Source organism: Protopterus annectens, chromosome 8.part0 (genome assembly GCF_019279795.1).
Source record: "Protopterus annectens isolate FY-2018-M chromosome 8.part0, PAN1.0, whole genome shotgun sequence".
In the NCBI taxonomy this organism is placed as follows: Eukaryota; Metazoa; Chordata; order Ceratodontiformes; family Protopteridae; genus Protopterus; species Protopterus annectens.
Genome location: NC_056741.1, coordinates 1,844,370,213 through 1,844,394,966, shown reverse-complemented (window position 1 = coordinate 1,844,394,966; position 24,754 = coordinate 1,844,370,213). Strand labels below are relative to the sequence as shown.

At 38.1% G+C, this 24,754-nt stretch overlaps 1 protein-coding gene across 1 annotated transcript in view; it reads left to right on the top strand.

Moving 5' to 3' along the window:
* LOC122809671 (olfactomedin-4-like) overlaps positions 1–24,754 on the top strand; it is a 179,061-nt gene that overhangs the window by 141,518 nt on the left and 12,789 nt on the right. Inside the window, exon 3 of the mRNA XM_044081339.1 lies at positions 20,860–21,078. Coding sequence (XP_043937274.1) covers positions 20,860–21,078 — 219 coding nt within the window. The remainder of the gene's footprint in view (positions 1–20,859; positions 21,079–24,754) is intronic.

Genomic DNA, 24,754 nt, shown 5'->3' with positions numbered 1-24,754 from the left:
AATCCATGTGCAACTAACAGTGGGAAAAACTGCCTCTCAGTTTGTAGCCTGCTACAGACCACCCTTCCAAACTCAGGAACCCCACTCGGCTTTCCTGAGAACACTGGAGAATCTGAAGGTCTCTCCAAACACTATTATATTGGGTGACTTCAACTACCCAAACATTGACTGGGAAAACTACTCAAGCCCCAACACCCTCGCCCAATTGTTCCTAGAATTTATAAACTCAAATGCTATGGAACAACTGGTCACCACCCCCACAAGAGGAGAAGACATATTGGACCTGGTCATCACCAACATGGGGACTCTATGTTCCACATTAGAGTTATACCCCTCATTGGTAAGGTCAGACCATAAATTAATCTCACTGGACATCCATATCCCATCCCCACCCACAGCCAAGGAAACCACGGTGAAGAACTTCTCAAAAGCAAACTTCACACTTCCCAAAACCGAGGTGGTATCCTTCAAAGCCCCTGGGCCAGTGGAAAATACGGCTCAAACCACAGAATCCTTTACAAACACATTCTATGGACACCTACAGGAATGCATGGATCGTGCTATCCCAAATAAAACCAAGACTCACTCCCCCAAAGGCAGGAGACCTGTCTGGTGGACCCCAGCCATAAATAAGCTATACAACAGAAGGAGAAAGCTACTACATGATAGAGCAAAATCCCAAAAAGGGAAGGCATCTCTGATCAGTACTAGCAAGAAACTACGATCCCTCATAAAATCATCTAAGGCTAGCTTTGAAAGAAAAATTGCACAAGACACTAAAGACAATCATAAGGCCTTCTTTAGTTATGTCAGGAACCTGGGTGGCAACTCCCAGATATGCTCTGAGTTAGTGCAAAATGACAAAAAATACACTGAACCCACAGACATTGCCAACATCCTGGCAGACAGGTCCAGTGAAAATTTCTCCCCCCCATCCCCCCCAAAAGAGCAAATGTCTATCCCAACAGAGTGTAGCCTCCCTGACATCACAGATGAACAGGTGAGAGCTGCCCTCTCCAAAGCAAAAAACACAACATCAATGGGACCGGACAGTGTCCCGGGCTGCGTCTTACACGAGCTTCAAGAAGAACTTAACCCTCACATAAAGTCACTGTTCAATCTCAGCCTTACTATAGCATATGTACCCAAGGAATGGCGTACAGCAACAGTGGTCCCGCTCCACAAAGGTGGTGCCACAACGGACCCCGGAAACTATCGCCCTATAAGCCTGACTAGCCTGGTCTGCAAAGCTATGGAGCGTATCATCATGGAACTCATAAACAAAGACAGTGGGAACCTCCACACACTGGATCCTACCCAATTCAGCTTTGTTAAGGGCAGATCTTGCCTCTCAAACCTGGCCGACTTCTTTGAAACAGTTACCAGGGCCATAGATGAAGGGAAGGTAGTCCAAACAGCCTACCTGGACCTCGCAAAAGCCTTTGACACAATACCCCACTCGGGCATCATAAATAAGCTCACCAGCTTAAATATCAACCCCTGTGTCACAAGATGGGTTGCAAACTGGCTCAGGGATAGAACCCACATGGTCAGAATTGCAGGTGCCATGTCAGACTCTAAACCAGTTACAAGTGGCATCCCACAAGGCTCAGTCCTGGGACCTCTCTTGTTCGGTATATATTTCTCTGAGGTACAGGCTAACATGGGAGGACTATGGCTGACCAAGTTTGCAGATGACTGCAAACTGGGTGCCATAATCGACTCTCTGGCTGACACAAGCATCCTCCAAAATGGTCTCACAGAGACGGATAACTGGTGCCAGAGCCATGGCCTAACGCTAAATGCCAAAAAGTGCATTGTCATCCCCTTTGGGAAAAACAAAGTGTCCACAAATTACCACATAGGTGGTAATCCATTAAGTACGGAAGAAGTAATTAGGGATTTGGGGACCCAAGTAGATAGTAATCTCTCCTTTGACAATCACGTTGCCAAAATGGTTAGAAAGACCTTCTATATAGCCCACCTTATCATGAAAGGTTTCACATCTATATCAAGAGAGGCCATTGTGCCCCTCTACTCATCACTCATCAGGCCCATAATTGAATACAATGCCCCATTTGGGATGTACCTTACCCAACACCTGCAGCAACTGGAAAGACCCCAAAAGTACCTCACCAAGAGGATCAAGGGACTCAAACAGATGCCCTACGCAGTTCGGCTAAAGAAACTCCAGCTCTACTCAGTTGCCTACCGCCTACTCAGAGGCGATCTGTGCCTGACGTATAATGCCATGTCCAACCCAGAATTAATGGACATGCTCCACCTCAAGAAATCCAAATCCCTTAGAGCTACACACTCCAGGGACTTAAACCTCAGCACAGAAATAAATAGGACATGCTGGAGGGACAGATTCATATCCCAGAGGCTCACCTCACTCTGGAACAAAATCCCAGTCCAAGTTAGGCAGAGCCCCTCACTGACCCTCTTCAAGAGAAATCTTGACGAGTGGATGGGAGATTGTAAGTTTACCCCGGGGATCTCTTCTGTGTCCCTGCTAGACAGAGGCACAGTAAACTAACCTTAAAAGGGCTATCTTCTGTGACCTACAATTCAAAGGCACCTAGCCTATGAACCTATAAGATAAGATGGCTAAGAACGCTGACACATAACACAAGTGAAAGCAATGTGGGCGGACAGTAGGCTCCATAGGAAAGGAAGGCAGTTTATGGAGGATGAGTACAGTAACATGATCATTGACTTTTCAGGCATTCTTTGGTGACTGATTTAAGTTATATGAGTTTTTTGAGTGACCTAAGATGTGGGATTATATATTATATTGAGCTGATTTGGCCAGGCCACTTTAATGTAGGCAAGGCAGGCACCTTTTAAAGTCAGACTCACAATATCTAAGTGACAGTATAAGAAAGAAATAAACAAATGCACTTTTAGAAGAAAAGAGTATGCATTTCATTTTATAGCTGCAGATAGATTCCATGAGTGCATGCCATTCATTCATCCATCCACAACTCCTAATTTTTGCACATGGGTTCAGGATGTCACTTCAGCAGTAAGAGTCAACTAGACATAATATTTAGACTGCCAGGTAGCTAGTCCTGCCATGGTAGTTTTTCCACACCATTCACTCACATGCACAATCACACCTATGGCCAATTTAGAGTATCCAATCCACCTACTGCATGTCTTTGGAATGTGGGATGAAACCAGAGCATCCAAAGGAAATGAATGCAAACTCTCCTCAGAAGGCACCCCAGTAAAGAATTGAATCAGGGAACCTTGAGGCAAAAACACTATTCCCTGCTCCACTAAGCAATGCAAGATGCAAAATAATTCATTTTATAGAGTGCGAGCTTTAAATGATTTTGAATTAAATGATCATTTTGAGGACAAGGCATGTTTAAAATATGAAAGATAAATCTCTGTTTATTATTTCTGTCATGTAGTGGTGAAATGTGTAATGAGCTTCCATGGTGATTTTGTTTTATCTATTTATTTATTTATGTTTTTTTAACTGGAATAACCCTACTGGACATAGTCCATTTTCAAACAGTAAGCCAGGGAGGAAAACTTCCAAAAACAAATGATAATACAGTAAACAACGTAAACCTACAGTTATAAAAATATGGCTTCTAATACAATATACATTTACATGCAGAAGTACAAAGAAAGACAAGAAAACAGTGTTAAACACTAATGAATACAAAAAATATATTACAACAAGCATTTTCAACACAATATATGCACTTTTTTCTTTTTTGTTTTCTTTTGCTTATCAAGATATATATGGCAGTAAGGGATGGTAAGAAGTAAAAAAAATATATAATGATAAAGAGAAGCATGTTGTACTAGACTTGGTGCCCTAGACAACAATAAACTCATTTCCTGTCTCTTCCTAGATCTCTCCAAAGCCTTCGATACTGTCCCTCATCCTCTACTACTATCCAAACTCGCAAATCTCCACCTATCCCCCTCCGCACTTGCCTGGTTTAATAGTTACCTATCTGGCAGGGAACAATCTGTCAAATGGCTCTCATCCTCCTCACCTTTCCTTCCCATCTCCACTGGTGTTCCCCAAGGCTCCATCTTGGGACCCCTTTTGTTTAACATCTTCACCAATGATTTTTACACTTCATGCAAAGAATCCTCCCTTATTCAGTATGCCGATGACTCCACACTTATATCCATCTCAAATAACATTCCTGAACTACACTCCCTGACCTAACAGGCCCTACTATCCATTGAACAATGGCTCTCTCACAACCTATTGATCCTAAATCCCAAAAAGACCAAACTCCTACTTTTCTTTCCCTGTTCTCTTAATCATCACAAAACCTCCTTTTTTATTACATCTTCTAACAATACAAATATCCAACCTGACACCCACACAAAACTCCTAGGGGTCATTATCGGTGACGAACTCAAGTTCAACCTACACATACTCCAATGTATAAAAAAAACAAACCAGACGCTAGGTCTGCTATATCAGAACAAAAAATTCCTAACCCCTGAATCTAGACTTACCCTGGGCCAGGCACTCCTCCTCCCCTCCCTCTTATACTCCACCCCAGTTCTTACCAATATCCAGGCCTCCACTCTAAACAAACTGCAACAGACTTACCATAAAATAGCCAGATTCATTACTAACTCCACATACAACTCACACCAATGCATTTCTTTAAACTCTCTTCAATGGCTTGAACTTCCCCAGTTTCTGCTGTCTTATCAATTTCATATGCTATACTCTATTCTTTATAAACCCTCCTTCTGTCCATCTCTATCTTCCTTAGTCTCCATCTACATCCCATCCTGGACCCTCCATACTTCTAACCAACAATTACTTGATATCTACCACCCAAAAAGGTCAGTAGGCAAACTACTCTACAAACACTCCCTTGTCCATGCTTGGAACAAACTTCCCCTTGACTTACGTTCAATCTCCCACACCTCACACTTTAAAAATGAACTAAAAGCTTATTTTCTCAATTCCAGAACCTGCCCTTGCCATGACCCTACCTAGTCTTCCTTCCCTTTATGTACTCTCAAAAGGACCATACTTAGTACCTCATTACACCTCTCTCTCCAATGTGTCTACTATGCATTTGCACAATTTTATACAAACAAAAAAATGTTTATTGTTGACCTCTTGAACTATATCAATGTAAAATTGTTACTTAGCTTCTTTTTAATGCAACTTTAACTTTATGCATGTATTCCAACATATGTGAATCGTTTTGCTGTAACTGCTATTATATCAATATTGTTTAAAATTGTACTTGTTTTAAAATGTATTACTGCAGCTTTTCTCCTCGGGTCTCCAGTGAAAATGGGCCACAAGCCCAGTTGGACAAACCCGGTTAACAAATGTCAATAAATAAATAAATTAAATAAATAAAAGGCAATGGCTAAAATTCTGTATAGCAGTAAAAATAAAAATAAAGTTTTAAACAGCAAAATAATGTAGTAAGTAAAAAGGAAAGTACATAACAGAAAGTAAATAAGTGGGAATAACAGTTTGTAAATCAAATAGAGTGGTACATTGATACTCATAGTTAATCTGTTCCAGAAGGCACATTGAGTGGCAAAACCTATGAGTATGAAACACATTTCCCATAATGAATAATACAAATTGAATTAATACATTCCAGACCCCTAGAAAATCCACATTTTATAAGGCATTATGTGCATTCATGGAGTTTTATTTTACTCATAAACAGTATGACTTCACTTTTAAACAGTATAACTTTAATAAGCAGTATAAGTTCACTTTTAAACAGTACAGTATAAGTTCATTAATAAACAGTGTAACTTTAAATTTTAAATTTTAAGTTTGTATAACTTTGATGGCCTAAAGGGGTGGTAGTGATGAAGATGTTGAGGAGAAGAGATGTTATTGTCTGGAAGGAGAGTCTCCTTCCATAAAAAACTTTGGCCAGCTGCCCTTCAGGGTTTTTTCCCTTTCTGTTTTCTATCTGTTATCACCACTGAACCCTTGAGACTCACCAGGTTTAATTTTCACTAGAAACTTATCAAATGGTGCTTGTTTTTGCCTGCATTTCAAGATGCCTCTTAAGTGGGACATTGTTTGGTCACTGAATAAATTAACATTGCAGCTTGTTAGAGCTTTGTCAATTTCCAAAAAATGTTGCACTTCCACCCACTTTGTGCACATTTCCTTAATTAATGAACTGGAGACATCCTCCCTTACCTCCACCTCACCTGGAGACAGTTCCTCAGCCACTGTCTTTTGTCACTTCCTCTGAAGCTTCTGCAGCTCCTCTGTGCTGAGCTCTTCTTTATGCCCCTCAACTAACTCCTCTACATCATCAGCATTGACCTCCAGGCCCACGGACTGCCCTAGAGTTATAATTTCCTCCACAATACCTGTAGTCCTAGACTCACTATCAAAGCCTTCAAAGTCATTCTGAATTACAGCTTCTGGCCACAGTTTTTTACAGGCAGAGTTCAGCATCCTGTGAGAGACTTCCCTCCAGGCCCTTTCAATAAGATTTAGGCAGTGGAGGATATCAAAATGTTTTTTTCCAGAATTCTCTCAAGGTCAGCTCTGTATCTGAAGTCACTTCAAAGCACCTCTGGAAAAGTGCCTTTGTGTGCAGTTTTTTAAAATTAGAGGTGACCTGCTGGTCCATGTGCTGAATCAGTGGAGTTGTGTTAGAGGGCAAAAACCTCACAGTGAGGAAGTTAAACTCCTCCAACAAGTAGTCTTCCAAGCCTGCAGGGCAAGCATGAACATTGTCCAAAACAAGCAGAGCCTTCAAAGGCAAATATTTCTTCAGTAAATATTTTTTCACAGATGGGCCAAACACTTTGTTCATCCACTCCATGAAGAAATACCTGGTGACTCAAGATTTACAATTAGCCCTCCACATCATAAGTAACTTGCTTTTTATCACATTATTTTTCTTGAAAACTTTCACTGTGATAGACTAGCAGAGGCTTAACTTGCATTCCCACACAACAACAGAGTTATCATGTCCTTCACTGGCTTGTGCCCTCGTAATGCCTTCTCCTCTTTAGTGATGTAAGTCTTGTCAGGCATTTTTATTCCAGAACAAGCCTGTCCCATCACAAATGAACACTTGTTGGGGAATAAATCCCTCAATCTCTACATACTTCTTAAACTCCTGAACAAATTCATCTGCAACTTCTTTGTTGTCACTGGTTGCCTCTCCATGTTGCACCACACTATGCATGCCACTTCTCTTTTTAAAGTTTTCATACCACCCATTTTCCTATTTTCCTTGCAGAGATGAAATGTTGATGGAAGATGGCATTATTTTCAAAGGCCCTAAAATTGTTGTTCCTGCTTCCTTCCAACAAGAATATATCCAGATTTTGCATTGTGGTCACTCAGGTTCCACATCCACTAAGAGAAGAGTGAAATAATTAGTATTTTAGCCTTTACTAGTGAAAGACATTACTTTCTTCTTATTCAGTATGCAATAGTATTAATCTGCATTTGCAAAGAGAACCATTGCAGCTAAGTCAAGTTCCTGAGCTACCTTGGTCAACAGTAGCCACTGATATCTTCAAGTGGAACCATCAACACTACTTGGTATTAGTAGATTCTTATTCAAATTGGTTTTAGATTGACTTACTACCTAATTTTAGCATCCACTACTGTTATTACTAAGTTAAATGGTCATTTCTCAGTCCATGGCAGTCCAGACAAAGTTGCTTGTGACAATGGTACTCAATTTACTAGTCAGTTATTTCAGAAATTTGCAAGAGAATGAGATTTTGTACATGTTACTAGCAGTCCTGAATATCCACAGACAAATTGGTAGCTGAACGTGCAGTTCAGAGTGCAAAGCAATTACTTGAAAGGTCAAAGTGTGACAATGCTGATGTTTTTTTGAATTTACTTAATCACAGAAACATACCCCATGGTGATATCCTTGGCTCACCTGCTCAAAGACTTCTATCTAGGCAAACCAGAACAATGCTACCTATTAGTTCCAGTTTATTGAGGCATAAAGCTAAGAACAACAGAACCAACAAGACTCAATTATTCAAGAAGCAGTCTGTCCAGAAGTCCAGTTATGATAAATCAAGCATATTTCTTCACCTGTTGAGGGAAGGAGACACAGTGAAGATACAAATGACAAAAGGTTTTGACCAGATTGATCAAGTTATAGGTAAATGTGCCAAGCCAACATTCTACCTTATAGAATCTGAGGGTGTGGAGTACAGGATAAAATCGCAGAGATCTTCTTCCTATACCAGAATCATCATTGCAGCATTGTTTCTGTGATACAGACTTAAGATCTCAGAGTGAACCAAATATTCTTCCCATTCTAGAGTGTGTTTCAACCTCTACTTCCATTCCTGAAGATGTTCCAAATACTTCCAAGGTTGAGCATTCTGTAGAAACAGCTCCTTTGCTAAACCTAATTCACAGTTTTATGCCAAACGATATGGTCAAATTTCCAGGCCCAGTGTGGGAAATACACAGCAACATGGACCTAACTATATATATATATATATATATATATATATATATATATATATATATGTACGTAGTCTTGTATAATTGCATGACAAAGAACTACTTGTATTATCTGCATGCCAAATAGATTCATAACATTGCATGATCTATTTCTCAAAGAGGGAGGCTGTAGATCAATGTATGTGCTGTATCTTTAAGAAGCGCACTTATAAATATTGGGCACATGCTACTCCCAGTGCCATTTTGACAGTGCAGCCAGAGAGTGAGCATTTATGAATTTATGATTGCAGTAGTTAGTTTGTATATAAGTTACTTAAGTTAAAGTCAGTAAACTTCTATCATGATGTGTTTGTATATAATAAAGCTGCTTGAACAGAACTCACGAAGACTCTTCTATTGTGTCCAAAGTAGGAGAGCGACTCTTACTACTTGATTAGACAAAAGCACTAAATTAAAGTGGAATTTGTAATTTCCTGCAAGTGTTTTGTTTTTTGTTGGTTTTATTTTGGGGGAGTCAAACACCACTTGTACATGTCATATGCAGTATAATCCCCTCTAAACTGAAGTAGTCATTAGATACCTGGGTATGTATTTTGGCAAAAAGCCTTAATTTGATCACCATGTCTCAGTTGTGGATAGGAACTCATGCTATCTAGCACAGGTAATCTCTAGACAGTCTCTCTCCTAGGTCCAAAGAAGTTATAATTGCATTTTTTATCCCTTGTTAGGGCGGTCATTGAATACAAGGCTCCATTCATCATATACTTTACTGAACTTCTAATACAGCTTCAAAGACCTCAGATATTCCTAACAAGTTGATCATCTGAGCACCCTGTATTTCCATTCTCCTCTATCTCCACAGATAGCTGTACCATAAAGACCCACATCAGAAGCCTAGTAACAATAACTTTCAGCATTATTATTATTTAACTTAGCACATTCCCTGTTTCTGTTAGAGACTCTCCCTCTCATATAAAACAGAGTGATGCACTGGCTGCTTTTAAATCTAGGTTTAAATATGGAAGAGTAATCACAGATTTACCCCTGGCATATGAGATTGCAGTCTTCTTGATATTAGCAATTAATACTTTAGATTTTACTGGATTTTATATAAGTTACTTAATAACCTCATTGCCACAAGCTTAGCAACCACCTATGAACCCATAGAGCTGTAAGGTCAAAGTAGAGAAAACAGTTTTAGAATGGCTATTTTTTTCTTTCATATGTTAAGACATTTGTAGGCTACACTTAAGGTTTATGAAATATGCAATATAAAGTACAGCATTAAACTGTCTTATCAGTGATAGAACTCTGTTCTTTTACAAAATGAAGAAGAAAACTATGTATGAAGGTATGACTACATACTGCAATAATTATATGATAAAATGCAGTTTTAAAGGAAAGGACTAATTACTTGCCTATAATTGCTGGAAGGTAAGAAAACCTTCCAGCAGGTCATTAAACTCAAAGTTGTAAGTGGAAACGGTTGATTATGTAAACAATTAATAGATATACATGAAATCCTGTTAATTTTCCAGCTAGTCCTGTGTGTTACAAATAACTAAGTTAATTATCGCTATTTTATGTGGGCATAAGATAGTAAGCTAATGTAGTCTCACTTGGAAGACTTTGGTGTCCACATCTATGTAAGCTCTGTCTGTTCTACATTTGCTTGTACAGTATTTTAGTAAATTAGCACAGTTAAGTCAAGCATTTTTGAACTAGATTCAATTAACATTATTATTTAGCTTAATATGTTGGATGTTTTCCTTATAGATATTTTGTCTGTACAACTGATTATTGTCTCCTGTTCATTGTGCAAATGTTTATATTTCTACATATATACTTTTTATAAGTACTGCTTTAACTTCTTTCTTGTTTAATTTTTTTATTTACTTTTATCTTCTGAGAAGAGGTTATTTGGAAAAATAATTTGTCAAGAGGCTGTATCTGCCTTAAGTGGCAGATCATTTTGCACATTACCATTGTTTGTTAATCAGTTTATTTTGTTAAGATATCAAGAGTGATACAGGTAGTTAGTGCATTGTTCCCTACTCATATTTGGGGGGGGGGGTGGCTTTACTACCTTAACAGATAGAATTTTGTGTAGACCATGAGAATCCTCACTTAGAATCGTATGTTGTATGTTTGTGTGAAAAAAATAATTTGTCTGACAGGCAGTCACCATGGGTAAGAGGCATTGGAAGACACAAGGCATTCAAAGAGAAAGGGGTCTGGAGTAATGAGAAAATACTCAGCTTGGTCATTGGTTAGTGTGTAGTGCTAGGCTATGTGTGGATGTGGCATTTGGTCAATTGATAAGTGAATCAGATTTGTTAGATTTGTCTGAACTTTTTTTCTTTCTTTTTCTTTTTTACTTTAACTTGTTAGGCACCAGTAGCATGACTTGAGAGACCACCCCTTTGGTGGTCATCAGACCTATCTGGGGCAGTGGAGCATAACCAAGAACCATAACTTCCATCCCTCATATATACAGAATGACATTTGGTTGACAATGATAGGATTCAAACTCAATCAGTGCCAGATTGGGTGCTACAAAACCTATGAACTCATTTGTGTTTATGGTACTGAAAAATAGATATTCATAATGCTACAGCATGGTGTGTGTGTGTGTGTGTGTGTGTGTGTGTGTGTGTGTGTGTGTGTGTGTGTGTGTGTGTGTGTGTGTGTGTGTGTGTGTTAGATTGTCTGGTTGTCTGTCTGTGTGAAACCCATCCCCACACTACATCAGAAATCAACTAAATGCTTCATTCTGTGAGCAAACAACACTGAGACTGCTGCATATATCCCAAGTGTAGTACCCTGCTGACCTCACTACCACCACAACAAGGAAAAACTCATACAAGATAAAGATTCAGATGTGCTTTATCATATGTACCCTTCTATTTCCCCATATCCAACCTTTCAATACTTTTCGGTCATCAGAAATCCTTTGAGTTTTAGGCACCTCTTGATGAGGTGAAACAATTATCTAGTGCAAAAAGAATGTATTTTTCATGGAGGAAGACAGCAAAACTCTCATTTTCAGGTAAATGCATTACAGAGTAACACACTGTATGTATTTAAAAGGTACATAAATTGAATTGTGTACCATACCCTGGCATCCAGTGTCATCTCCATCTTCATTTCTGGCTAAACTCATCTCCTATAAAGTTACCTTGCAGGGGCCTGAGGTTGTTCATGGATGGCAGACAAGGACTACAATCGTCAACTATGAAGTTAGTACCTAGATGACATGTCTAAAATGCTGTCTCCCTACTATTAACCAGCGAGCCACTGATGGGAGGTACAGAAGCAGCTGTTTGTCACCTGTTGTAATATGTGTTGGCATGGTAGGGAAGCACAGCTATGATCTATGGCTCTTCAAACTTTTGACAAGGCTTGGTTCATAAAAAATGTGGCCAGTGTTACCATGACTTCAAAGTCATAGTCATTAGCATTCTATGCTAATGAAGGGAGTAGGCACAACTGCAACTCCCATTGGTGGAAGCTCAGCTGTAGCATTCTGGTGCAGGTGAGCAGGGTTTGTGTGCTTTTTGTACACAGTGTACTACTCGCCTAGATACGCCACTACATGCCTATGACATTTTATATATAAAACTTTAAAATGTTCTTCACAAACTCACTGTATTATATAAAATAATACAAAATATTGATATGCTGCAACAGTAATTTAATAAAAATTGCTATATACAAGCTTTCAAGTTAAAACAGTTTCTCAGTATGAAAGCTTTTACCTCAATTTTCATTAAGTTATTGTAGTAGCAAATCACTGTTTATAGTGAAGATATATATATATATATATATATATATATATATATATATATATATATGTATATATATATATATATATATATGTGTGTGTGTGTGTGTGTGTGTGTATGTATATATATATATATATATATATATATATATATATATATATATATATATATATATATATATATATTGTTCTTTGTAATGTAAGTCCATGTCATGTTGATTATGTTATGTGGCTATGCTATGTTAATATATCACCATTACAATGACTTTGGATGCTGGAATATGTAGTTTCCTATAGTATCCCTGCATATGTGCAACCATACCTCCCTGTCCCTGTCCACAATTCACACATTTGTAAATTTAACTATGTTATGGAACTCTATTTGGATTGCAGCTACCTGCCTCAAGGAGTACAGGTAAACAGTTGAGTAATCCTTTGCTCCACTGCATATGGGACCCTTTTTTAATGCACTTTGCTTTGTTATATGGTCTGGATTGCACATCAGCCCTGTGCAACTGTGCCTTATTGTGGCTAGCCATGAGGCTCCAATTTTTTAGTTAAGGATATTTTTTTGCTTACAAGGGAGTGATAATATCATGGCACTTTTTAATAACCTCATACCCAAATATCAGTTTTATTTTATCAATCAGCAGTTTAACTTTTTTTTTTTTGCATTAATAAAATATGATAATTTGTTTAATGTTTATCTTGCTGGTTTACAGAATTAATTTTTATATAACTCCAAAATCCCAGTATTTCTACATACTGACATTAAGGCACGCCTGTGTAGGGATGGTTCACATGCTGCAGTACACATGTGACAGGATTTGTAAAGCAAGTCACATGTATTCTGTTCTGAATGGTCCTGGTATGTTCACAAGGATTCCTTTGTGACAATATTTAGCATAAAAAGAGTAGCACAGTAAAAAAACAAACACGTCAATGACAAATGTTTGATTAAAATCAACACCAAAAATGAATAAGTAGTGAAAATGAAAATGAAATGCAGTGAATATTTGGAAGTTTTCAGTATTTTCATCATTTTTATGTCATAGTCACATGTTATTAGGTTGTGGGGTGATAAATACCTTCATATGTTAAGATATTGCCAAGAAATGGAGATCAGTCTGAATTTTGACAATAACAGCCTTTGAGTTGCGGCATGAAAAAATGTGTGACCTGTGTTTCTGCTAAAGTTCCAACATATATTTCTGTTCTTAAAATGAAACAAAGACAACAGATATTGTTGATTTTCAATATCACTCATTTAAGCTTTGCTTTATTACTTATGATCCTGTGATAATGTGAAATAAAAACGTTCAAATCTGTTCAGGATGGTAATTTTACAGACATGATTCAAAACTCACTATTAGGCATACAAATTGAACTAAAATTTAAACCTTACAGCTATTATATCACTGAACTGAGATTTTCGGGCACGTATGAAAAAACGTATTACGATACAAGACTATCGTTCTCAAATGAAAAGTAGTCTGAAAAATCTAGTAGTTTTTCAATATTTTGTCTCCCAAGTTCCAACATGGTCATTTTGTTAAATTGGCTTCTCTCCATCTCTTTCAGTGTCAGCTCCCCGTGGATCCATTTGCTGAGTTCAGCTCTTCTGATGTTGCACTCATTAAGTACTCTTTTGTACAGAAAATTACTGCTGTTGCAGTTTCTACTTGTGTACCAACAATTAGTTCTTCATTTTGGGATATTTCTCTCTTCTTTATGTTTTTCTGACCATGGAGTGTATACAAGTTTAGGGGTGTGAGGGATTGCCCCTGCATATTACGGCTGTAGCTGGCTTATTCACATGCAAAAAAAAAAAAAAACTTTTACATTTTTTCAGTCAGTTTACCTTAGCGTGTTACATCTTTGGAGAGTGAAACTTCAGGGTGTAGCTGGTGAGGCTACTAAACTACTCCGTAAACTATAGTACCATAACCCTCTATTTTCTTATAGCTCACCTTATTTTTTATAAAATGTCATGGCGATATCAGAGCCTATCCTTGCAGCCAGTAGTTGCAAGGCATTGATATTCATTCTGGATAAAGTGCTGTTCTATATCAGAATTCACACTCTTGCTTAATCATAGAGGGCCTATACTATCAAAAGGCTTAATTCCACTGGGAAAGTGACTACTAAGACCAAACTGTCCAGCAAAAGTGTCGCTATTCATGATGTGAGGCTGTCATATGTCATGTTTTAAATTTATGCCTAGAGTCAAAACTGTCAAGTTAGAATTCTTACTCAAAATATTTACTAAATAATACCAAACCAAAAATCCATAAAATTATAATATATATATATATATATATATATATATATATATATATATATATATATATATATATATTAAATTACTGAGCTCAGTTAGTACGTAGTCAAGCATATATGCCTCTGTGTTTCAAGAGAAAAATTGTCTTGTAATACTGGACAGTAAGTATATGTCAGGGGCAGTCTATATCACTTTGTTGAATCCCACACCAGGGAATACCTCTTTGTTAAACACTTTTATTTATTTATTTTATTTTATTTTACATTTGTTGACCGGGCTAGTCTAACTGGATACATGTCCATTTTCAGTAGAGGCCCGGGGAGAAAAGCTCCAAGTAACAGTAATGACAAAAAAAAATACAGTATAGAGAAATATTAAAGTGAAATTATGGTACATTTTTTTTTTCTTAAGGGTCAGATCTACTTATACAGAGTCCTTTAGTAAATATAAACTGAGAACAAAGACAAAGAGTGAAAATTTGAGAGAGAGCAAAGAAAAATAATGAAATTTAAATTTTTTTTTTTTGGGGTTCAAAAATAGAAGTCCTTTGAGTTCAAAAAAGAAAGTCCTTTTACAGGTAGGCTATATAGAAAAGTGGAGTAGAAAGTGAAGAGAAAGAGCAAGAATGAGAAAGAGATATAAGTCAGGGTTGGAACAGGGACAAAGCCAGTGAGATGTTAGATATTCTTTAAGATGCTTCTTATAAAGAAGAGTGGAAGCAAGGTTGGAAAGTTCACTAGGGAGATGGTTCCAACTTTTCCCTATGGCGTTGGTGAAAAGTGAGTCCCCAGCTTTATTGTTGGATTTAATGGATGAGACTAAGAGTTTATTTGCTGAACGTAGTGTAGCAAGATTTTTGTAGGGGGTAATGAGGTTGGTGAGGATTGGGGTGTTATTAGGGTAGTAAAGGATCTTTTGGGTGATAACAAGTTGTTGAAAAATAAGTTGGTTCTCCAGTTCTAACCATCCGAGTTGTCTGAGGTTATGACAGTGATAAGTTCTAAATGGGGAGCCAGTAGCAAATCTGGCTATGTTATTATAACTGGAGGAAAGTTTCAAGAGGTTGGTTTTAGATAAATTAGTGTAAATAGCTGAAGCATAGAATAAGGTGGAGATCAGGTGGGTCTGGCAATAGTGATTCTAGCTACAGGGGTAAGGAAGGATTTGATTCTGTAAAGGGTGCCTAGTTTTTTGTTGACAGACTTAATAGTGGAATTAATATGGTCATCATAACTAAGGTAGTTGTCAATTGTTACTCCCAGTAGATGGGTAGTAGTATCAAGGGATATGTTAGTTCCATTGTTAGAAGTTACTGTGAAGTGCAGTTGAGGTGACTTATGAGTAGGAGCAAAGAGCAATAGTTTTGTTTTCTTGGGGTTGAGAAGAAGGCAGTGTTTCAAGAATCAGTTTTCAACACTGTTAAATGCTGTTTGGGTTAGGGACTGGAGAGAGGTTATGGATTTGGCTGAACAAATTAAGGTGGAGTCATCAGCATATTGTATGCACATGGCTTGGGGTATGTTGATATGTAGGTCATTAATAAACAGAGAGAATAGAAGGGGTCCTAAAATAGAGCCTTGCGATACTCCAATGTTCACAGGGAGGGATGAAAAAAGATTATTATCCCAAAGTACTGCTTGCTGTCTGTTTTCTAAGTAGGATTCAAACCATTGTAATGCTTGAGGATGAAGTGATTGAGCTTTTAGAATGTCAATAAGTATGTGATGGTTTACCATATCAAAGGCTTTTGAAAGGTCAAGAAATAATGCAGAGGAAAATGTGTTGTTGTTTCGATTTTTGTTTATGGTATCAGAGAAGGATAGCAGGGCAGTTGTTGTGCTATGGTAAGGCTAAAAAACATGCTGGCAGTTGGCAAGAAGATTATTTTGGAGCAGGTGGTCAAGCAGTTGTCTGTGTATACATTTTTCCATTATTTTAGCTAATGGAGGCAGCAAGGAGATAGGCCGAAAGTTGGAGAGTTCTGTAGATGGGCCGCCTTTATGTAAAGGGATTATGTGGAAAACCTTCCATAATGAAAGGATTTTGCTTTCTAAAATTGTTCTTTTTATAAGGATAACTATGGGATAGGCAATGGTTTTAGCTGCAATTTGCAGGTATTCAGCTGGAAGACTGTCAGCGGAAGGGGTATATGGCTTGAGTTTTTGAAGGAGTTTGCAAATGAGGGATGTAGGTACAGGCTGTAAAAGAAAGGTTGGTGTTGAGGTATTAGTGGTATTCAATGGAGGTGTGGTTGTGGATGGTAAAGTATTAGCTAGGGATAGAATGGCATCAGCAAAGTAGTTATTAAAAGCATCAGGAATCTGGTTAGAGTTATTTTGGTTGAATCCTGAAGGGGCAGGAGTTTTAGAGTGCCCAGGCTGAAGAAGCTTGTTAATGCCAGACCAGAATTTTTGTCGATGTTGTTGGTGACTTTGTTGTAGGTGGAGGTAATAGTCTTTTTTGTCTTTGAGAATCTCTTTCTTGGTGGCATTTCTTAACTGTTTAAAATAGAGGTGGTCTGCTGGGCTTCTGGAGGTTCTCCATTTGGCCCAGATTTTATTTCTGAGGAGGATCTTTAGTCTAGTTTGCTTTGTGAGCCAAGGGGCAGTTTTGGTCCTAACTCGGGAAGAGTGATAGGGGGAGTGGTAGTCAAGGATTTGAAGAAATTTGGTATTAAAGTAGGTTACTGCTTCATCAAGTCCAAGATGAAACAATGGTGACCAGTCACATGCTTTAAGTTCATTTTGGAAGCTGTCTGGGTTAAAGAATATTTTGGAGCGGTAGGTTTTATAGATATTAGTGTTGGGGCTATAAGTTTTTTGTTTAATGATATAGGTTAACATGTGGTCACTGATATCATCTGGAAGGGTTCCTGGCTCATAAGAGTCAAGGTGACTGTTTAGAAGGATCCAGTCAAGGATGCTTTCTTTACTGTTTGGTTTGTGTATTCTGGTCAGAGTGGTTATTATTTGTGTGAATCCATAAAGATTTATGTGCTCGGTAGGATTGGGGGAATTACAGGTAGCCCAGTCTATATTAAAGTCACCTAACATAATAGTTTCATGGGGTAGGTGGGTAGAGATGTAACTTAGTATTTTTTCAAGGGTGTGAATGTTATTTCCTGGGGGGAGATAGGTGCAAATTAGATAGATAGATGATTTGTAGTTTTGCAGTAAGGATTTCTGAATTGGTATCTGGGGGTAGGAGCAATTTGAAGGGTGAAAGTTGGAGTTCCGCTTTATACAAAATGGCTACCCCTCCACCCTTTTTGGTTATCCGGTCACATCTCAGGATGTTGTAACCAGGAGGGGTAGTCTCATGGTCCTGAGTTAAGGGCTTTAGCCATGTTTCAGAAATGCAGAGAATATCAAATGAGTGCACATCTAAGAGTGCATGTAGGTGGGTGATTTTATTCTTAATGCTACAGATGTTAAGATGAGCTATCAGAAGGGAGTAGGATGATCTATTTAGGGTGGAGATAGCTGGAGTAGGTAGGTAGGGTGGGTTTTTGGTGATATCAGTATTGGGGCCAGGATTAGGATGAATATCACCATCTAGTAGTGGGTGAGGTTGTGGCTATTGAATAAGTTTAAGGATTTTGTAATAATAGTTTGGGGTTTTTTTGCCAAGGAAGTAAGTAATATGGGTAGATCTATGGTACATTGGAAGTACATAGATAGAGGTGGAGGTTATGTTACTATGGTTAAGGGAGTTAATGAGAGAAACAGGTAATGTTTCACGGAAGGGGTGGTGATGTTCATGAAGGGAAAATTGTTCAAAGGAGGTTAATGTGCATGGAATTGTAAGAGTAGCAAGAGTTGTAATTAAGAGTAGTAAGTTAGTATAACAAGACTTATGTGTTGGGTCCATTTGGCTATGTAGGTAAGGTGTTGGAGAATGTGGTGTGAAGGTATGGATTAGATATGGGAAAGGAGGGAGAAGGAGAAAAGTGCAGTATGAGGAAGAGTTGGTTAATGGTAGAGGAGTGCAGTTAATCGAAATATAGGTGGGTTAAAGAGGGAAGGTGAAACTATTAGTAATGGAGGGTGTCCTGTGCAGATGTTAGGGAGTGAGCTTAAAGATAGGTAATTAACTAGTTAATTTGTTGTAGAGGTTGGGGGTGGGAGTGTTAGGTAGATGTAGTTAGTGATAGGATGATGATGGGAGGGGGTGTGGCCACATATGTATATGGCTAGGAGCACTGGGGATGGGTGGGAATTGGGGATAGGGTAGGGGAGCAGAGTGAGCCCGCAGGGCGAACAGAGTGGGTAGAACAGGTAAGTGATGAAAGGCAGCAAAAAACAATCTGGGGGCTGCTGACTACTGGGAGAAGTAGGTGTGAAGAGTAGGTATGGGGGGGAAGGACAGGGAAGGTAAAGGATACAGAGGTACAGTAGCAGAGAAAATTAGTAGTTTAATCTGAGGAAAACAAGGATAGCCAAGAATAGGTTAAAAGTCTAGTTTTGAGTGCTCAGGGCTAAACTGAGACTAGGGTTAACATCGGGAGAAAGATGGAAGTATTAGAAGATGCCCTGGTTTAGAGCGCCATCTAGTGGGAATATTATTTATTAATTCACTTATTAATTTTAGCTCCTAATCAGAGAATGGACTTTATCAGTGACATTTTTTCCTAGGGCAAACCAACAGTGCGCCACCCTAGTGACCAAGAACAAGTCATAAAACTTGACAGCTACCTAGGTGGAGGCTACACCCCCCACACTCTTCTAACTAAATGTATCAACTCCAGTATCACACCACAGTGGGGAAAAGGGCACATTTCAGATCAGATGGTGAACAATCGTTGTTTTGCCCAAGAAACTTTTCGCTGAAAAGTCGGTTCGCTGATTAGGAGCTTTGATAAATAGGTATTCACTGATGTGGGATTTGAGAAAGGGATATAGACCAGTCATGGAGTGCTTAAGTCTGAAGTAGGAAGGTTGAGAAGAAATTGGAGAAAAGATGACAAACTTTCATTTACTGCAGGTTTAAAAAAAACAGAGAGAACATAATTGCTTGTATGTTGGTTATTCAGGTGTGAGACAGTAGTGGAGAAAGACATGTGCCACAACTGCAATAGGTAACCTTGAAGTACTGATCCACATTAGTGTCATTACAAATGGCATGACTCTATGCTTGGACAAGGTAGAGCTTTCTGAGACCATGGGTGAAATGTAGTACATCAAGGAGAAAATTATTTCAAGTATGGCAAAGTAACATAGTATGCTGCCCCTGAATAAGGGGGTCTTGATGAGGCAGCATTGAGCACTCCGTATGACATTACATATAGTACAGTTCAAAAAGTAGACATCTGCACTCATGGTTTTAGTGCATAACTGTTTTCTTTATAATGGGTACTGAGCAATGCATGCAGCATTGGTCACCTCTGATACCCTTCATATGGCATGGGATTAGGGTAGAAAAAAAAGTTGCAGGATGGGAAGGTATCTGTTTTTACTAACAGAACAGCTGCCATTTACAGATTAACTCCCATTACTACAAGATTTTTACAGAGGGAGCTTTCCCACCCATGAGTTTTCACAATATGTATAGAGTGGGAAACTACAGCACCTACATTATTTTATATGTTATCAGACAGTAGGCAGAATTCCTTTACAGTGGAGAGGGGATAGTGTTACAAGGATATGAACACTAAAATTAATCATAAAGTAGTCTCCTCACTGCATTCTATATTTTTATACAAGCTGTTATGCTTTCATCATGCCTACCTCTTTTGTTAGTACATACAGCAATGTAATGTACCTTTCTTCATTGAAGACCTTGGTTTAAATATTAAGCAATAACTGCAACGACTGCATTTGTTAATATAAGTAATTATCTTGTTTGATATACTTTCCTCTGATCAACAATTAAGAATACACTTTTTTACTTGTACTGACCAAATAATTAAAACAGAGAAAGATAAGATGAAGCACGGACTTTAGGTTACTTAGCCCCCCATTGACAGAGTCCTCCTGGGACATCCCCTAGTGATGACTCTGCCATTTTCAGTTAAAACCCTTAAGATGGTGACATGAGCCTGAGCCATTCAACTATAATGGAGCATAGATGTATTTTTCATTCAGCCTCACACACAGCTGTAACATTCTCTTTTCCAGCTTCCTTTACCATTTAAGAAATTTCCACTTTGTTACTTATTTGACACTTTACCATGTAAGGCATGTCATAAAGCTGCTGTAAAAATTACAACAAAAATTCCACTGCCTGTTATCAATCCCATTGAAATGAACCATTTTCTTTTATGATTACCCATTTATTTATTCACTAGGAAGGTAATGCATTTAACTATATCCTTTGTTTCTAAAGTGCTTGAACCTCTCTGTCATACAGTTTCAGGAGGCAGATGAACTGCAACGCAGCCTCGAATATAGGATCTCACAACTGAAAGACCAGGTGGATCAGTTTGAATCAGAGTACGACGCTGGGTTTTACAGCATTATTTTCCTGCGGATCATTGAGATTGAACTGGCAGAGCTGAATGACATGCTTCGACACCTGCAGAATCTGGACAAGAGCAACAAACACTTGGCAGTAACACTAACATCAAAGGTATTGTACGTAGACTTAAAATCAAGCACAACTCACTGGGGTGGTCTTTCATTAGGAACACATTCAGTTGTATATTCCTTCAAAATGACTAGCAGCCACTGAATAATGGATAAAAAAGGTTTTAATGTTCTCTAATGGTTTTATACTCATAAATATTACTTCCCAAAGTTGGTCAATGCTTTAATAAATTTTCTTTTTGTAATGTTCTAAAACTACTGAAGCTAACCCTTCCAGCCAAGGTAAGCATGATCATAGAGTTGTGCATAAAGGAGGAGACAAATAAGCTGTGGTATCTACCCATAAGGTACAATTCCCACTGAACATTTGTTTTTTCTATTTATTTCCTGCCACCCTCTAAAATGTTGTGACCTAAGCTATTTCAGCTTAGCCCAGTTATCATTCTTCCACTGATCAGAATATCCTATTATTAAGCAGAATTCCAAATCAGGGACATCCTATTACACAGCAAATGCAAGCTGTGATGCAATGTCCCTGACAGACATCAATAGTCGTACCTTCTGCAAATCATGGCATAATGTAAATGTGACATGACATTATTATTTTATCATTCATTTAGTTTGTTTACCAGGATAGTACAATGATTACAATAGACCATTTGCAGGCACAGCCCAGGTAACAATATTAATCAAGTGAAATAAAGTAAACTCTTACCAAGCATATGGGGAATTCCAACAGATGCTTTGGGAAGGAATATTTGTCCATAGGTGTTGGGGGTATTCATAACCTATTAAAGAGGCACCTCTACTTCTCAGCTGATATCATAAGAATGCATTCTTTATATATGAGTATCCTCCTTAATAGTATACCTAACCATAAGGACTCTCTTTTATGGGTTATCGGTTTGGTTCTTCCTCGGGTAGCACCATAATAATAAACTGAGCCAGAATATTGTTTTAATCCCAAATTCAGATGGTCAAATCTTGGAGACAAGACATTCCAGGAGAATCCCAATTCCCTAACTAGTGGTCAAGGTAATTCATAGTGTGAAGGGCTAAAGTTTAGATTAAATGGCTGATTCAAGCTAACCTCTAAAAGTACTCTTGGGAAAAACTGTAAGTTCTTTTTGAAATATGTCATGTCCTTCTGAATTTATGGCTCCCAACATGTGAATGCCTAAAGCTCAGACACATTTATTTATTTATGTAACATTTGTTAACTGGGAAAGTCTGACTTGGAACAAAGCCAATTTTCAGCAGAGGCCCAGGGAGAAACGCTCCAGATGCATGTCTTTGTAATGTGGGAGGAAACCAGAGTACCTGGAGGAAACCCACACGAACGCAGGGAGGACATGCAGACTCCGCAAAGAAGGCACCCCAGCCAAGAATCGAGCCAGAGAACCTCTTGCTATGAGCAACAAAGCTACTGCTGCACCACTGCGCCGCCCATGACATGCAGAGGTGAAGGCCACTGGGAATGAAGCATTTCCAGAAATAAATTGTAATCGTATCAAGTTAGTGGGTTCAGCCACCAGACCTAAGTCTGTCTTCAGTCCATGTCTCAGAGGGGGGATAGGGAGATAGGAGATGGGTTATTCAATAGGACCTGTACATATAACAGTCTCTTAAGAAATTGCCTGATCAGTCAGTGCTGGACTGCAGTTCTGCCCTCTGTGTGGTCAGAATGTGCAGAAATAGCTGACATATGCATCCTGACTGTAGAATAAGAGACATAGCTGATATAGGCATCTAAGATAGATCAGAATTTCCTACCTATAGACAGACTCTGGTAATACAAGGTACTAATCCACCCAAGTTAGAACATTTGCACTTAGAGGTATACACCTTCAGAGTGGACAGTTTCCAGACAGCAACTCTATCAGAATAGCTTTTCGACATTTCTGTTGATCCCAATATTTATAGCAAAGTTCAAGGATTAAAGCAAAATGTGTTCTAATTACCCCTTGGTGGTCAAGAAAGACATGGTTTTAGGCAAGAAGGTCTAAGTAGTATAAAAAAATCTCTGCTGGCTCTAACCACAGATGTCCTACATGGGGGCGGGAGAGGGATATAGTGCACATTATACTCTGCTTGATTGTACATTGCGCTGTGCTTGTTCACTAGCATGTATATACACATTTTTTCTATGTAATTAGTCCAAAGAATTCTCTTATTGCTTACATTTTTCTATTTTTTGTTTGTGACATGTGTTGTATTTCACCTGGGTTGAGTCTGAAATTGGTCAATATTAATCAATGTACTACCCTGGTAAACAAATATAAATAAATAAGTAAAACAATAAATAAAGAAAAAAGAAAGACATTCACTTCCATGAGAATGTGAAACTTTAATAGAAGGATACTCTTGTCTTTGACCTACCATGAGTTGAGCATTGATTCACTGCACAGGAGATATAACCTTGTTGTCCTTTAACTGTTTATATACCATTTATTTATCATACAATGGCTTGGATGTATAACTGTATAAGGACAGGACCTGGAAGATGCAGTTTCTTCGTGAGCTTTGAGAAAGATGCATTGCTCTGAACTTCAAATAAATAACATAAATCCACCTCTACTGGACAAACCACAGTCCCTAGACAATGTGGGATACTATGTCAGCCCCCAGTTTACTAGTAAAGCATCCATCATCAACATTTGTATTAGGTATGGTTGCAGAAACAGAAGCTCCTTTCATACTGGTGAGGACTGTTAACCATTTAAAGGCCCAGTGCCAAGTCCTACATCCAAAGATCCATAAGCACATGGTGCAACTGCAAACCTCATATTATAAAGAATGCAAATGCCAACATAGAACTGTCTCATTATTATTATTATTATTATTATTATTATTATTATTATTATTATCATCATCATCACCATTATTATATTTATATTTATATTTAAAAACTGAGTGGTGGACTAGTGAAGTAACTTTTATCAGCCATAACCTAGGCCATGAGGCAGTAAAATAAGCAAATATAAGTATGTAAGTAAAGTAAAATTCCAAGCCAAGGTAGACAGAACAAATATTATAAGAGTTAACAAAATTAGTGAAAATAAACATTAATAAAGAGGTCAATTTGAAAAAAACAATGTAAATATATGCATTATTGTGGGAGGCTGGCATAATGGTTAAGGACAAGGTTACAGAAACAAGGTGCAGGGTTTGATTCTCAGATGGAGTAATTGCCTAGGCTTAAAATGACCTGCAAGGGCAGTTAGCCTAGTACTAACCTATGAACCTATGTACAAATATGTACATAGCTGATAAAAATACATCAGTAAAGTAAGAGCATTACTGAGAATAAGGAGAATAAAAGGGTGTAAAAGTATTAAAATATATTTATTTACTAAGTACTGACCCTGAATTGTATAAGCTAGGCTTCAATACCTGTTTCAAAGAGGAGATAGCAGGAGAGCTACAAATGTCCTTAGCAAGATCATGTTTATGGAAAACTCATTCAATACACCTTAGCATAAAGCCGGGGCTTTATAAAGAAACTATTATCAGAGTTATATGATGAGCACTGGGAACTGGAGGGAGAAGGGAGACTAAATAATGCGGAAAAGTGGTTTGTATATGGTTGTAGCTAAGAGAAAAGAGGGTCCAGAAATAATTAGAAGGGTACCATGGAAAGGAGCAAATCCCAATGAAGCGCACATAGTTGTCACTGATTAAAAAGTGACATTCATTAAGGACACTGTTACTGTTTTCTA